Below are 16085 nucleotides of genomic sequence, written 5' to 3'. Positions count from 1 at the left end.
AACTGTGGAATCAGCAGACAGAAACTACTAATATTCAAGCAGCAAAACATGCAAATTGAGTGAGAATTTGCAATATTAAACTATTTTGTTAAAACAAAGAGTATTAAAATGAGATGTGGTGTACCACAGGGGTTGTTCAAAGAAACTGTGTGTTCTACCGGAAGAACCGTTATAAAATAGGTGGCTACTGATGAGTGTTCATGTTCTGCTCATGTGCGTCACAGGATTATTTCATGTAAAAGTGTATTGTCATGCACACTCACATACAGTCACATGGCCTAACTGATTTTGGAAACCCAAGCTGTATCACTTCACCACTGGAGGGAGACACGATTCTTTTGAAAAGCTGTAAAACTTCTTCCATAAATGCACTTCAGTAAGAAAGGGTGAAAAAATAATCTTGAGAAATACAGCTGCTGAATTTGATCCAGGCTGGACACAGTAAATCACAGATTCTAATAACAATAAAAATACAGCATGAAGGAAATAGTGCCAGATTAACAAACATACTTAGTGTTTCCTCTCTGATCAATACTGCTCAAGTGAATATTATTGAGGTGCCTGAACTTAGTCCAGGTTAAATCCACCACCAGTATCTGTATATTCTCCTCCCTTCTTCCTCTCCCCTCCCATCACTCACAAGCTGTGCTTGCAGAAACCCATTTGCAATGCTAAAGTCTCAGGCTGATACTTCCTAACCCTTTATCTGACTGTGACCTTAAATGTGATCAAAAATGTTCCAGTAGATGACATTATTTTAGTTTTCATTTAACCTCTGGTTGCCTAGTGGCCCATTTTACAATCATTCAATTACCCCCCCACTACTGCTCAAAAAAAAAAAAAAAGAAAAAAAAGAAAGAAAATAATTATTTGATGCAGCTCAAGGTCACCAACTGTAGGAGGATAGTAAACCATCATACAAGCTCAAAGTCACACAGCTCAGATGCTGTTGGACAAATGACAAGTGTATGTATGCACTTCAGGGAGGGGGCCAGGGCACTCTAGCTCAGCATCTTCTGCTCTAAGAACCAAAAGCTTCTGCTGGTAGAACAAAAGAAGCCATTCTGCTAGTTGAGCTAGGAGGAAAAAAACATCTACTTGATGGTGTGTGGCATGCTCCCAAAGAGCATAATGTTGCACATCGGTATAGACATGTGCTGTTCTGTGGTACGCGTGTACACAGACGAGCTTGCACGCACACACACACAAACACTCACACATTCTGCTTAAGTTATAAAACAGCACCTCAGCAAGATAAAGCACATGATAAGAAAGAAATTCCTGTCTGAGGGACTCTCACATTTCCAGTAAGACTGAAGAGCCCACGGAAACTTTCAGCTCAGCTGACTATTTGTGGTTTCTGTTTTAAACTTTATTAATGACACATGCTACCACCTGCTAGCTTCCTCCTCCCTCCTAAACTAGGCTAATTGTAAAACAATTTGTACAAAACAAAGCTTTTTTTTTTCTTACATATTCTCATCACCTCCCCACACAACTGTATCTCACACCTACAGATGCAGCCAACCATGGATTTCCTGTTGTACTCATTGAATAGGGCAATTTCAGAATAAATATAGTTCAAACGCTTATAAATCTCTAGTGTGAAATCCTAACTGTGCTGAAAATAGGAGCTTTACCACAGAATTTGATAGTTCTTTTCTGGCAAAGTTTTAAGTTGGTTTTGGTTCTCTGTGAGCCTCGTTTATGGAAAGGAAACAACTAATGAATCTTACTGCACCTGCCATCCTTTGTCTTCTTGTTGACTCAAGTATCATCTTCCATAAACCACCAAATACCTTCTGACAGTAATCCTTTGGTCTTCTCTGATGTTTTAGATATGCTGGCTGAAGTTTGCCAGACCCAGCTTGTGAAGTGATCTAAGACATTAGAAAATAGCTAGGAAGAAGCAGGAAAAAAAAAAGCATCAGCATCACCATCATCTCCATTATTTTTACTGCAAGACAAAACCTCATCCTGAAACCACCAGAACATCCTATCCCAAGTGTAGAATGCATACACATATTCTGCATACTCTCAAATTATACCTTGTGGCTGTTTTAGCTATAGCTGTGGTTCTGGTCAGCGCTGAGAATTTGTAAAATACCATCTTGGCAATCTAATTTTCAGACGTGCTCGGTATCCATGATTCACATGGATTTCCCTAGGACTCCACATGCAGGACTTCACACGCTGGTGGAGTCTAATTATCACAAAACCTCTATATGCTGTTTTATAGCAGAGAAGGTCATGGCTTAGTTGCTGGAAGAACCCACTGTTCTGACTATCATAATAGAAATAGCAAGAGCTAAAAGGAGGAGAAATTCAAATATGTACCCCTACTGCACAGTGCAGTTCAATCTTTCTGAGGCGCACAAAGTAAATAGTAGTAATAAAATGTGATAGGAAAATCAATTGGAACAAATGAAGCACTGTCTATGCTGTATTCCAGCTTCTCTGTCCCATTGTTACTGCTGTGATTAATAAAAAGCAATCTGATAATGAGCAAATCAGCTCAGCACCAGGATATGGAGAAGTAAATGCTGCAAGCTACAATGACAGAGCTAAATCTCACCCGCATAAGGCTGCCTTTGGAAGACTGCTCAAGTGTTTCAGGAGGTTGGTAAGAGAAAGACCATTACTACAGCGGGGTAGGCAGTGCTTGGAGGGCAGAGCTCTTTGGGAGACACGCTGTTGTAAGCCACTGAATTTGATGTTATATTTATAAATGTGCACTTAGACCCAGGCATCAATTTTTCACATTCATTTAATAGAAGTTTACCCCACCGGCTTTCTCTAGGGTGAAAAAAATGAAGGCAACAACCAAAAACTGGCTCTTAAAACAGTATTTTAACAATATCGTAATGTTGCTATAAAGAACTCCAACTAGGTCAGAGCCAATATTCAGCTTAGCTCCTTCTGGTGCACAGAGCTAAAAGTTAATGGAGTTGTGTCCATTTATTCCAGGAAGTTTAGGCACAAGTTATTCCTTATTTCTTGTCCTGTTCTATTGTGAGCATTCTGGATGTCCCCATGACCAGGGCTGGATATTGCTTTGTGAAGCCCTTCCTGGGCACTGTCCTGATGTACCCCAGCCCCTTCTGAAGCACTACGTTATGAGTTACTCTCTGAATACTTGTTTGTGAGCAGGAGATTGTACTTCAGTGAGTTTCAGTGCCTGTTTCTGTTTCCTTGCTGTTTTGCTAATGCCTTGGTACTTGCAATCACTGCAGGCTGTGCCAAAGATCAGATCCCTGTTAGTTTCCCACTTCTGTGAGCAAAAATTACCAGATTCACTGGCGTTTCAGAGTGACAGGCAAGGGAGAAGTGTACATAATTGATGTGAGACCAATAGTTGTGGTGAATTTAAATCAGAAAAAAAGAAAGCTGTTCTCCAGAGGACTGGATATACCAAACACTTGTGATAAAAGAAGTGGTTCCGAGGTCTGACTGCTGGCCATGAGAAGACTTTTCTACCAACATGGGAAAATGAAGTTAATGGGACAGAGAACAAAGGAAAAAAAACAGTTGCATCTTAGTTCTCTGGTAGAATTCTTCCAGATTGCCAGGGTGGAAAAATGGCTACTTTGCCAGTGCCCTGAAAAGTCAGGATGGCTGCTGGGGCTGCAGGCAGCCCAGGTGGAGAGGTAGCTATTACTGTTCGACTGCTTTGTAGTGATTAATTCGTGTATTTTCGTGTATATTAATTTCGTGCATATATTCGTGTATATTAATTCGTGAAAACAGCAAGGGAAGCAAGCTGTACCTCACCGCTTCATGCTCCATCCACAAGATCCCACTTGCCGTGGTGGGAACAGCCCGGCTGCATCCTCACTTCTTCATCCCTGGGAAGGTATCACTGCTTGCTGCACACCCTCGGGGCCAGGAGCTGGACCATTCTCTGCATCCTTGAGTCACCTCTAACCTGCAGGCTGCTGGTACCACGCTGACCTGGGTGTTGCAGGTACTTCACTGCCTGGCAGTCCTGCCTTGTTATTTGCCCAGGCGTGATGGGGATACTATGAAAGAGCCATCTCTCTGTCTTTGTCTTTCTGTGCTTTCTGTGTCTGCAGTTTGGAAGAAAATCAATATTGCTGTTTGTTGCTAAATTGTCAGACAGCTTTTGATGCTAATATCTGATGAAGCAGACATGCTGTTGTAGATATTTACTCTCAAACAGGTTCCCTATCACCCACCATCTGCTTTTAAAGGGTCTTCTTTTTTTTCCTTTTTTTTTTCTTTTTTTTTTTCCAGTGACTAATGGTGCATTTAACCCCGGAAAGCCTGTGATCTGAACATCAGAAAGTTTCTGCAGCAGAGGAACAGAAAAAAAGGAGGTGGGGGAGGGAGGGTGGATGAGTTTCCTGTTGTTCTGAACTTGGCTTACTGGTAGGGTTCTCAAATCAAACTAGAAATCTCACCACTTAAGGCAGCCACCACTCAAATCCTTGAGAGAACTGCCAGACTTGCATTATGCTCTTGTTCAGAGTCTTCAGGCCAGAGCAGCGCAGACCCAGAGCCAGCTCTGTGCAGGGTTTAAGGAGCCAGCCTCTGTTGCTGCCCTGGGCAGACCGGCCACACCAACCCTCTGTCCAGTTCCTCTGTTTGCATAGGAATGTTAACAACACCTACTTCATAAAGAAACACGAACACTACAGATGAAAACTGGGATGGGAGGCCTTCCATTTGCTTCTGCAGGATCAGAGAGAAAGACCAAAATTTTTCACTAGAAAGATGCAGGGGAAAGCCCATGAGGTTGGCACAGATTCTTTTCTGTGGGGGTAAGGGCTGCAGAGGGCTTTGCAGAAATATCGAGTGTGATTTCTGGGAGCAAGGCAGAATTCTGCGGTCCCTGAAAGATTCAGGAGGAAATTTCCTGTCACGGTCTCTCAGCACTGCGTTGGCTGAATTAGGTTTTCCGTTCAGGAAGGTGTCAGACAGAATAAGTTACCCCAGTTCCCCCAGGTCCTGCGTGGGCAGGACTCGCACTGCGCTGTCAGCGTAACTCCTGCTGTGCCAGGAGTTACATCCAACAGCTGTGCTGCTAGCCAAGCTGCCAGAGCCAAAGGACCGTATTCACTGTGCTTGAACCAAGAATCACACTGGGATTAGGTCTCCAAAGTCAAAAGGCACATTGCATTGATCCACATGAGAGCCTCCTTTTTCTTTTCTTCTGCAGACGAGTCCAGTAAAGCACAAGGTTTTTCTTGAATTACAGTTTCAATTTACACATTAATCATTCGGTGCGCTGGACACGACTGCATGGAGCAGTGTTCTGATGAAGGACCTCAGGCAAGCCAAGTGTGCTGCAAACCCTGAATCAGCCTGGGCGTTACATGGAGTGGGGAGCAAATGAGAAGTCCGGAAACTGAGCAAGGCAGGAGATGTGGGGAAAGCAGAGGAACTTATAAGAAAGGAATCACGTATCTCAGTTGAAATCCTGTATACCTTTTAATGGCAAACAGCACAAAATAGTACAATACCATTCAGTCCTCAGAACTGAACAAAAGCAAGGGAGATAGCAACTACACCAAGAGGGAACACATTTGATATGCTTCACAGTATAAGCTGATAAATGCTGAATGATTCAGAGTACTCAATTCAAATAATTGCAAAATCCTAGAATGCTGTTCTCCTAGAAGTCCCAAGTCCCCAACCTGTGACTTGCTTTTTTCAGTCTGCAGCAGCCAGCACAGCAACTGCTGCTTGAACATCTCCCCTTAGGTGACCATGCAGAGCATTGTACCCTCACAGCAGCTCCGGGGTTCACACAGTTCTGGACCCCCCAGAGCTGAAGTCGGCCCACCTGAATACTGTCTCTCTGCCTTCATCCTTGCTACAGAGTTTTCCAACCCTAACCCATGAAAATAGCTTGGCATAAAAGAATACAAATAGCTCTAACAGGTTCACAGGCATTTTTCCAGCTTTGGCAACTATCTCCACTTAAGGTTCATAAGCAAAAGTCTGCTTTGTGTGTGTTCCTACCCCCCTGCAAATTGTGCTGCCAGAGCTGTCTGTGCTGCAGACAGACCAATTGACAGCTTAGCCTCCAGCCAGAATTCTGATTCAAAGGAATATCAAATTCTGTGTAATAAAGTTTGCATGAAATTTTTACCTGCAACAATTCCCAAATGTGCTGAACTGCATGATACTGACTTATATAACACATCATTTTAGCAGCAGAGTTAATATAATGTAAAGCCAGATTTTGTGCTTTTTTTTTTTCTTGTGATCACGGAAATTATTCCGCATCTGATAGTTACAAGGCCTTACTTCTATTACTTTGTAGAATATAAAAAACAAACACAAGATTTTCTTCAAAAAGTGTTTGAATCAAATTAAATGCTTAAATGTAGACTCTTAAAGATACTTCAACCATAAAAAATTTAAAAAATTAAAGCCAGAAATATTTCTAGGTAAGAGACTGAAAGTATGTGAAATACTGAAAAGAACTACTTCAGTATTACTTAAAAACTTTTTCTTTTTTTTTTTTTTTAATGAAATGTCAGAATGAAAACATTTTTACAGACAATTGATTTGAATGAAAACACATTTTCTAACAGCACAATATTCCATTGCATTCCATTCAAATTGCATTTTCTAGTGGCCATTTTTTCAATGACATTTTCCAAAGAACAATCCACATCTAAAAATTTTTCAGCAAGCTCTTGTGAGCTTTTAAATGAAAGAAGTAGTTTTCCAATAATATATTTTGAAAGGCTGTTAATAATTTGATGCTTTAGAACTTTTTCTGTAAAAAAAAAAAAAGTAGCATACTTTATACAGGACAATTACCCTGATTTTCTGATAATTCCCTGTTGAGCTTAAAATACAGATTGTGGAGAAATGTTCACAGACTACAGTTAGAAACCTTGAGTGGTACGTTTTAAAATGGATTAATGTAAAAGTTGCTTACCTCAGACAGACAAATGCAACTGGTATCCAGACATGTCTCTGTCAGATGGCTTGATCTGAACTCTGATGTCCAGCCATGGCAGCCAGCTTGAACGTGGGTCTGCAGCTTGATTTTATTAGACTCGGATAATTTGTCTGAATTACAGTGGTACCTGCAAGTCCGGTTGTTTGCAAATCGTATACCAAGTGCTGTCTAACAATACAAAAACACCCAAAGAAAATCCAACTGAAAACTTGTCAAATCCTTACACTTCCATGAGATCCAGCTGAGAGCCTGTTTTGGACTCAGTTTTTACACTGCTTACAACACACATTTACAATATTTCCAGTTTCGATTGCCTTTTATTAATCATTGCTCCCAGTTTTTCAACAAAATGATCACTATCGGTCCTTGACAAATAAGCTGACTATGCATGGGTGGGCATTTGTTTATGTGATCAGAAGCTCAAGATTGTCTATATTACATTTGCATGTGAGGAGGGAAGTAGATTAAAGTAATACCTCATAAGTAAGACTTAGCAGAATCAAGAATACTGAGAAAATCTACAGCCCAAGTTCAAAGTTTGCACTTCAGATCTGCCAGTTCAGGACTTGGAATTCACACTGACTCCAATACTCTGCCATTTAGGGAAATTCATGGCCTCTTTTCAAGCCTGTAGTTTTGAATATATTTCAAAAGACACAGAGGTTAATTTCTTCCAGTTTAGATGGACAGCATTTGGAACTACATCAGAAGCACTTCTTCAGCTAGTGTAAATGATAATGGCCCTTACTGCTCTGCTGCACTTCTGGGAATGTGCTCCAGTTACAGATTTGCTTTTTGAGTTCACATCCAGAAGTCAAGGGGGAATATAGTTTCCAGTCCTTCTCCACTCAGTCAAAGAGAGATGAGGGTTATGAATGCCACAGCACATAGCTCTGCCAGTGAACTTCACTTAAGAGTCTGGTTGCCTTGCGTCAAATGAGTAGACAACCTCAATGCCTTACAGCATCTGCAGGGCTGGGAATTTACAGGAGATTCACTCAGATATCAAGAAGAATGTGTTCCACGTATTTACTCGTCTTGTTTCAAAGAAATAATTAGATCTGTTATTGTTCCCTGCCTCCATCTCTAGTCCCACTTTTTCCACAAGGTGGGCTTAGCTTTACAGATCAAAAAGCTAAATGCTTTTTTTTGCTGGCCTTTAGGCCAGACAAATTTTCTAGTTTTCTTCTATAGTCCATGGAAAGAAACAGACAGTTCAGAGGGCTATTTGTCTCATCCTAAGATAGCCATCTACAGTAAATTAGACAAATAGCTCTTGGGAGGTGTATCTCCATTCACTGTGAAAGGAACCTCCTTCAGACTTTGGCATCCACCTTTTCCATGTCTGAAGTTAAGTGAGATAAATCACATCCACAGCTGTTGTTTGTGTAAAGAGGGCTCAGAACTAAAGCAGTGGGGAGAGAAGACCACTGCAGGAGCAGCCATGAGAGACGGAGATCCTTCAACCCCTCCTTCCAGCTCCCCGTTTGTCCCAGCCGCCCTGCCAGCTGTTCCTGATCCCTGCAACAGGGACACGGGGTGAGCTCTGTCCTGTAGGCAGGCAGCTGGCTCCTCCTGCAGGCTCTGAAGCTGACCTGGCTGAACTTTTTGCTGAAGCAGCCCAGGAATGTTCTTGCAGTCCCACCCCTTGCTCAGCTGCGGACTCAAAACTGTCACGGTAACAAAGCACAGGCAGCTGTCCCACAAGGTTGCATGATCAGGACATTAGGAATGTCTGCAAAAATGCTCCTGGAAGGCTCAGCTTTCCCAACCGACACTTTGTTTTCTTGTTGAGCTACAGAGGCTCTATGAAGAATCAACCAATTTGTTCTATATATACCCCAATCAGCTGTTATTCTTTGCCCTGGAGGGAGTTGCAAATTGTGGATGCAGCCTGTACTTTGTGAAGAGATTGCAAAATAGGAGTATCCCCCTGCTTGCGCAGTCCAAACAGATGGCATTGGGAAGGTAAAAAGCTATTATCTGAGAAACGCTAGCTATGAGCAGTCTTTCAAACATTAATAATGTGAAAAACACAGCAGCAGAAAGTTAGATGTAAGCTGACATAAATGACTTCTAGAAAACAGCATTAGTTAAAAAAAATGATATGCATAAAAGTAAGAAGAGAGCAGAAAAGCACAGTCATGTAAGCTAACATGAACTGACCCAGTCCACCTGGGAGACACCCCCAACATCAGAAGCTCATCACCAGGACAGTGCAGCAGTTAATGTAGCAGGGGCAACCAGGCCAGATGTTTTGCTTGGATTCTTTGTCTTTTTATTGCAAGCTGCTGCATGCTGGCCTGAGCTACCAAGACAGGGGACACAGGATGAACACAGAAGCAGAGATAAGTTTGTTATTAAATGCATCTTAAAAGGGAGGGATATGGCAGCCAATGAAAGATCTAAGGATAATGAGATGTACACCTCTTCATCTGTAGGTCAGATTTTATTGCATTTCAGATCAGCAACTGCGCAAGTCATAATTATCTGATCAGTTTTATTGAATCCATTTGGCAGTCTCAATGCAGTGTCTGATGTATAGAGGAAAAATTTTAAAAGCCCTAAGAGATTTAGGAGTCCTAGTCCCACTCATTTTTGGTGGAACTTAAAGTCTCTGAGGAGTCGAGTGCTTTTGAAAATGGGATGTGGTCTTCTAAGTCATGTACATACTTTTGAAAATGTTATACTAGCTGGCCACAGCACAGTGTGACACTCACTGGTCTCCTTGCTGTCAGTCATGGCAGAGAGGTCAAGGACTGAGTGGCTTACAGCGATTACTGGCTTATGAAATTCTCCTTTTCCTCTTCTCAGAACAGTCCCTCCTGTTGAGAGCAGGCATGTTGGCAGGCAATGATGTTGTACAAAAATACAGATTTCAGTGGAGAAACAGAGAACCTTGCTGCCTAGAGAAGGCACAATAGAATTTTCCACAAGTAAAAAATGGTAAAAATTGAGAGACATACAAATTCATACAATACAGAGGCAGGGAAAAAATAAATGAAACATTGGCAGATCTGGAAAGATCTGATGTGCCACTGGGACTGTGGAGTCTTTTCATTTTTTTTTTTCTGTAACTGCCAAGACTAAAAGAAAACCCACAAAACTGTTAAACAGGACTGGGTTTAAAGAGGAAGTGAAAATTGTCCTTTTAATTAATGCCAGGAATTACAGCTATTCTCTTCCCTTCTGACTGAAATGGTCATGGAAAAACAGGGCTACAGAGCTGCCTCAGCCACCAGCGGTAGTGTTTCTGTTGCTATCAAACAGCTTCCTTATTGCAGTATTTTTGGAACCTCACCTCAGGATGGGTGCAGGACACGTCTCAATTCTATATCCTTTAGTCCAATCCTCACGCTTTATTTCTCTTCGATTTCACTTATCTGGTCTCATCAGAAGTGTTTGATTGGCCAACTGTGAACTGTATTTTTACGTAATAAATTACCCTAAGCTCCCTCGCAAGATCTTTGTCCTTCTGACTTGTTAAACAGCTGCTGTCCATTAAGAGATGCTGGCGGGTCAGAAGTGGTGGTGGTGGCTGTGGTCCGATCCACACCCCAGATCCCCAGCATCTGAGATGTTGGCTGTTCAGCAAAGCTCCAGTTCCATTCCATACATGCATTCTGCCAGTAGCAAGTCCCCAGCCAGCAAGGATGAAACAGAAGAGAGCACTGGGCACTGAATCAGAGAATTCTGCGAGCCCCCGCTCCACCTGAGTATGTCCTTTTGTCACCAAAGAGCTTCATTTTACATACTATTTTTTTTATAGCTGATCTTCATCTACCCAGATGGTTTTACGCTGCTCTTCTCCGATCTTGTCTTTTATTACTCGGATAAGATCCTCAATACTGCTCCATGCGTCTGCCTCTACAGAGGCATAAAGGCATGGCAGTGCCTCCAGTTCTTTCTCTTTCAGACGGCACATACGTAAAAACTCATCTTCGGTCTCCGGCTTTGGCAACAGTTTCCTGTACCAAATGAGCAGACCAAAAATAAATGTCTTGCACTGTAAGTGAATCCCGTAGTCCCAGCTGCCCTATTAAGAATTTATTTTCTACTGATTATATACAAGCAATAAAAGCAGTGGAGAATACAGCTACTCCAGGTCTATCCCCCCCCTACTTCCATCCTTCCCCCAAGGAAAAATACTTGCTATGGGGAAATAATTTAAGAGGGCTGAATGTAGGGAGAGTGCAAGTGTTTGTGAACTTTCCTCTTACAGCTATTATTACCTTAAGAAATGCTGTGGGAGTGCTAAGCATGGAGAAAAAGACATATTCTTCAGTCTTATCCTCCCACAATGATCATTGCTATCAGAGACAGTGAAAGAATGTAAAATTTGGGGAATTCCTTCTTTTTCCTGGTCAATATTTCAGGAAGAAGACATGGTAGGAAACAATGCACACACAGACACCAGATGAAGAAAGAAAAGGACCTGCATTTCTCTCAGTGATAACATTATTGGACTCGAGAATTACTCACTGAATAAGAGAATATCAAATATGCAAAAGGTTTGATATTTTACCTGAACCTCTTGATGTTTTTCTCCGAGACTCTGATAAAGAGAACAATAGGATATATCTTGGCTTTGATTAAATCCTTTGTGCAGCTTATTCCAGCTTCCAGTAGACAATGCTTATTCTAAAAACAAAGTCATAACAGCGTTACAAAGGAACATTCACTGCTGTAGAACCTTGAGATAAAGGTATCCATACCTTATGGGGTCAGCTGAAAAGCTCTCCATTTACCATTGTACTGATTTAAAACCTTTTAATCAAATATACATTTAAAGTCCCAACTCCTCCTACTGGTTTACAACTAGCCAGTCAAATAAAAGTGAAGCTTAATAGCTCTCTGAAAAGGCTTAAAATAGAAATTGATTGATCTAAAATTGAAGAGTGTGATAAAAGTTTTACATATATACACAAACACACACATGGTCTTTGTTCAGAGAGAACATCTACTGCAACTACTTGTATGAGAAAAAACATCACTTTAATTCTCCTTTTTTCCATGCTGTGCATCAAATCTACTCTACTTGATATGACATCTCTGTCTTTGACATCGTTATCTTTGTACTGTACACCCCTGTGTCTGTGTTTCAGGCTATCCTTTCTTTTGTCTCGGTCCTTGTATCTCTTACTCTCTCACGCATTCATATATACTTACAATACGAAAAGGAACTGAATAAGGGATGAAGCACAGAAAATGAAAGGATATTTTGCTGCATCAATGTGGGTCATCACAGGGAATGAATGAGAATATAAAAGGATATAGCTGAGGATGAAAAGGAAAAGGAAAAGCAAGAGCACAAATAAAAGCCATGTGAGAGAATAAATACAAATCTAAGATTTAAGGTGGGCAAGAAAAAGAACATGGAACTATAAATTGGTCAATCTCTCATTCAAGAAGAAACACACACTGCAGACAGATTCACAGACAGCCTATGCAATGGATACAGAGTACTCTCAGCACCTTTGCAGTGACAGCCTCAATATTGGCAGGTACAATGCATTCGTATGTGTTCAGATTTTTTTCTCTGCTGAAGATGATAGTCTCCATCTTTTGCTTCCTTAAGAACTCTTCCTTTGTTACAATATCTGGTAGAAGAAGTAGATGAGGACAAAAATCATGATTACAACAGCAGTACACCTAACAACTGTCCAATAGCACTTCACCCAAGATGTCAGGATGGTTCAGGGAAAGAAGATGAACAATGAATTGTCTTCTTAACAGCTGCCTCATTTCTTCCATTAAATTCAATTAAAGCTTAATCTGATCACAGCTGAGCACCTCAGCTATATCCTGCACCAATGAGTCCTCGGGCAATTACCACAACACTGTGAAGGCATTAAATTAAAACAGTAAATACAATTCCAGCACCTCATGTTACAGAGTAACATTACAGGGCTGAAGGATGCTGAGAAATGCTAAAAAAAAGAAGGTCGCTTCAGTACAGGATCCTAAAACATGGATTTAGTGTTCCAACATTTGTGTTTAAAGTTTCAAAAATTTTTGGCTTAGGTTGCAATGTGTGATACTGGTCCCCTTGTGAATTGCGGCTCTGCATCAAAGCTTCTGTTTTATACTGCAAGATGGGATATTTATTATGATACTTAACTTTTCAGTTTCTCTGTCTGGATAACTATAAGACTGTACTATGCAGTGGGTATTCAATATTAGTGTAAAAATGAAACGTCAGCTGTGTTTAATGCTGTGTTGTATACAATCCTGCCCTACAGCAATCACAGTACTGCATATTGCTTTAATAGTAAATACTTAGAATGGAAGAAAATCAGTCTTTCAAGCAGATCAAATGCACAATCTTCACAGCCTTGGACGAGATAGAAACATAAAATCGCTCTAGGGAAGATATTCCTCATAATAGCAAATACTAGAAACAAATTAATCAAAATTTCACATTGCCTAGATATGCAGTATGCAAACAGTATGCAAACAGAAAGAGCACTCACAGCATTTCAGTCTCTGAGGGGCATCCTAGCAACCACACAGCATACACATGGATAATATTCACAGACACAGAATCTCATAACTATGTGCATTGGCTGTCTCAAAAACATTCAAATATCTCAGTCTCAAAAAACCAAGACTTGTAGTTATACACCACTCTGATGTGACTTAAAAACCTCAAGCAACTTTCAATAGTGCACGCCCTTGTGTATGTGCACATATGTGTATGCTCTTATTTCCAACGCTGAGGGTTGGCAGTCTTTATCCCATTACCTGGCTTGCAGATGTTGAATTCCAGGGCACCTCCAGAGTTCAGAAGCTTCTGTACCAAGGTCTTGGCAAGCATGGTGGGGGTGAAAAGAACGGGGCGCCTGCGCTCACAGTGGATGGGTCTCACCAAGCTATAAGGGATCAGGCTGAGCCTCTTATTGATTTCACTTTCAGAATCCAAATCTGAGTAGAAAACAAGACATTTATACTGGTGTTTCCTCTCCATCAGTATTTGGAGAAAAAAAAGGAGAAACTTGTGAACCAGAAATGACATGGTTATTCATACTGGTTCTCCTTTCTCTTATGCCAGGGTTATCCTTACTATATATCCAGTAGTAAAATGTCCAGTCTAACACTAAATAATTCAAGTGCCTTTTGCTTTCACGAGATTATTTAATGGTTTAACAGGAGACTTGCTAGGAGAATCTTTCTGCTAATAAGTTAATTGCTTTAGACAAAGAGCAAGAGAGAACCTGGGAAGAACTGCCAGCAAAACAGGAAGTTTCAGTGTTGTAAGCTTGCTCATGAAGGCTTGGTTCCCCAAACACTTTTAGTAAAATCAGTCTTTTGGTAACAAACACTGCCTAATTTTTGCACAGAGTAGAACAGAGAAGCTAGTAATAGGGAAGTCCTATAACATTTTTAACAACCATGCAGTTACGCAGTATGCCTTCATATCAGCACCACGTGTGCTATCATTATTTTATATCCATACCTTCCAGTTTATCAGGTGAGGGTTTCTTTGCTTCAGATGAGGTCCATGCCAGACCAGAGGGCCAGCCAGTGACGATACGGACTCGCTCATTGCTATTCATGCGCTTATATTTGTTTTCAGACCTGCTGACAAACTGAAAAGGTGAACAGAGATTTGACCCTCATTTCTTACGTTCTTCATTCTCCTATGCATTCATCAGTCCACACTTGTTATCTATGAGATCTGAATTACCTATGTCTATCAAAGACAAAACTCCATGGATCTGCAGACTAAATTCTAAGTCTCTTTAAATATCATAGATCTGATTCACAGCCTTTGTTAATGCCCTTTGGGATTTCTTATTTTCTCCTCTGCTCTTAAGTGGCATGCTTTTCTTTTCCTTGGCAGAGCTCGCTGCTATCATGAGTCAAAGCACTGATGTGTCCACAGCAGATTAACACGCATGCACTGAGTATCTGCACAACAGCATTGCAGATCATACCCACAGCTTTGCCCCTTCTTTGTCGTACCACAGAGAAGTCCTTATGCAACCTCTATACCTGAGGTAGAGTTTCTGGGGAGATTAGGATAGCCTGAGAATATCTGTTATTCAGATCTACTATTTCAGACATGCCACTGAGAGTTTAAACTTTATTACCTGTAATATTTGGCCCAAAAGAAAGCTTGCTCTGGACAGGCGAGGGCTGGCTTTTGGGTCATTTGGTGGTGCAGGCTCCTCTGGCTGCAATGTATTCTAGTGAAAAAATAATAATATTTTTTAATCATAGCATCAGAGAAACAAGCAGAAGCAGATATTTTGTATTTCCAGTAAAAGGGACAGTGACTGATTTATATCTACCACAAATACAATGTTCTAAGCAAGCTATAGCACTTCGGTTACTGCTCTTCCACATTCCTTTCTTCACAGGAGATTGCACTCCACAGTTTATGATGGAGGTAATTTCTGTATCAAGAAATAGCATGCAAAGCTTTTACTCTCACTGGCATCACTGCTGGTGCTCTCCATCCCTTTGATGAGTGAGGACTGGAGTACAGGATGAATGCATAGCACAACCTTGACTGAAATCAAATAACGTGGCTCCAGTGTCTCTGCAAATGTTAGAAGTGTGTATGTCTCCTAAGCTCTATTAAAAGTTCTAGAAAAAAACTCTGGTAAGTAATACATTGGGAAGTTAGTTTTTAATCGTGTAAAGATGGAATTCTTTGGGCTAAAGAAAGAAAAATAAAAGTTCTTTCACTGACAGAAAAGAAGAAATTGGCAGGGCTGTTGTGTGTGAAGACCTGACAATCCCCCTTCTCTCCACGGCATGTAGGTTGGGAGACAAATGTTTTTCTAATGTGGGACAATGACAGCTCTTTGGATTAGACAATTGTTCACAGTAGGAAAGAAATAATTCCGATTATTAACTCCAAGGACACAGCTTCTTCCTCATGTGGATGTGATGTTGTGTTAGAGGCTTATGGGAAGAGAAGAATGAAAGGGATTAACTATGACACAGAACAGATATTATACATTTAAAGTGTACTACCTCATAGCAGGAAGGGTTAACAGTACCCTGGAGCTAGGTACATTGCCAGAGACAATATTATTTCAAACAAACATAGGTCAACCATTAACTGGGACAATCAAAACCTACACAGAGTGTAAATAGGAATTCCCATAAAATTAACATGATGAACAACAACTAG

The 16085-nt window shown here is 40.9% G+C and overlaps 1 protein-coding gene across 1 annotated transcript in view; it reads right to left on the bottom strand.

Moving 5' to 3' along the window:
* Positions 1-10703: 10703 nt before the first annotated feature.
* The window catches only part of CARD11 (caspase recruitment domain family member 11), a 45430-nt gene continuing 40048 nt past the window's right edge, over positions 10704-16085 (bottom strand). The window contains exons 21-26 of the mRNA XM_050713897.1: positions 15034-15129; positions 14397-14529; positions 13685-13864; positions 12416-12540; positions 11466-11581; positions 10704-10908 (exon numbers count right to left, since the gene is read on the bottom strand). Coding sequence (XP_050569854.1) covers positions 10704-10908; positions 11466-11581; positions 12416-12540; positions 13685-13864; positions 14397-14529; positions 15034-15129 — 855 coding nt within the window. The remainder of the gene's footprint in view (positions 10909-11465; positions 11582-12415; positions 12541-13684; positions 13865-14396; positions 14530-15033; positions 15130-16085) is intronic.

Source organism: Cygnus atratus, chromosome 15 (assembly GCF_013377495.2).
Source record: "Cygnus atratus isolate AKBS03 ecotype Queensland, Australia chromosome 15, CAtr_DNAZoo_HiC_assembly, whole genome shotgun sequence".
NCBI lineage: Eukaryota > Metazoa > Chordata > Aves > Anseriformes > Anatidae > Cygnus > Cygnus atratus.
The sequence above is the reverse complement of the archived record's forward strand: the minus strand, read 5'-3'. Positions and strand labels throughout refer to the sequence as shown.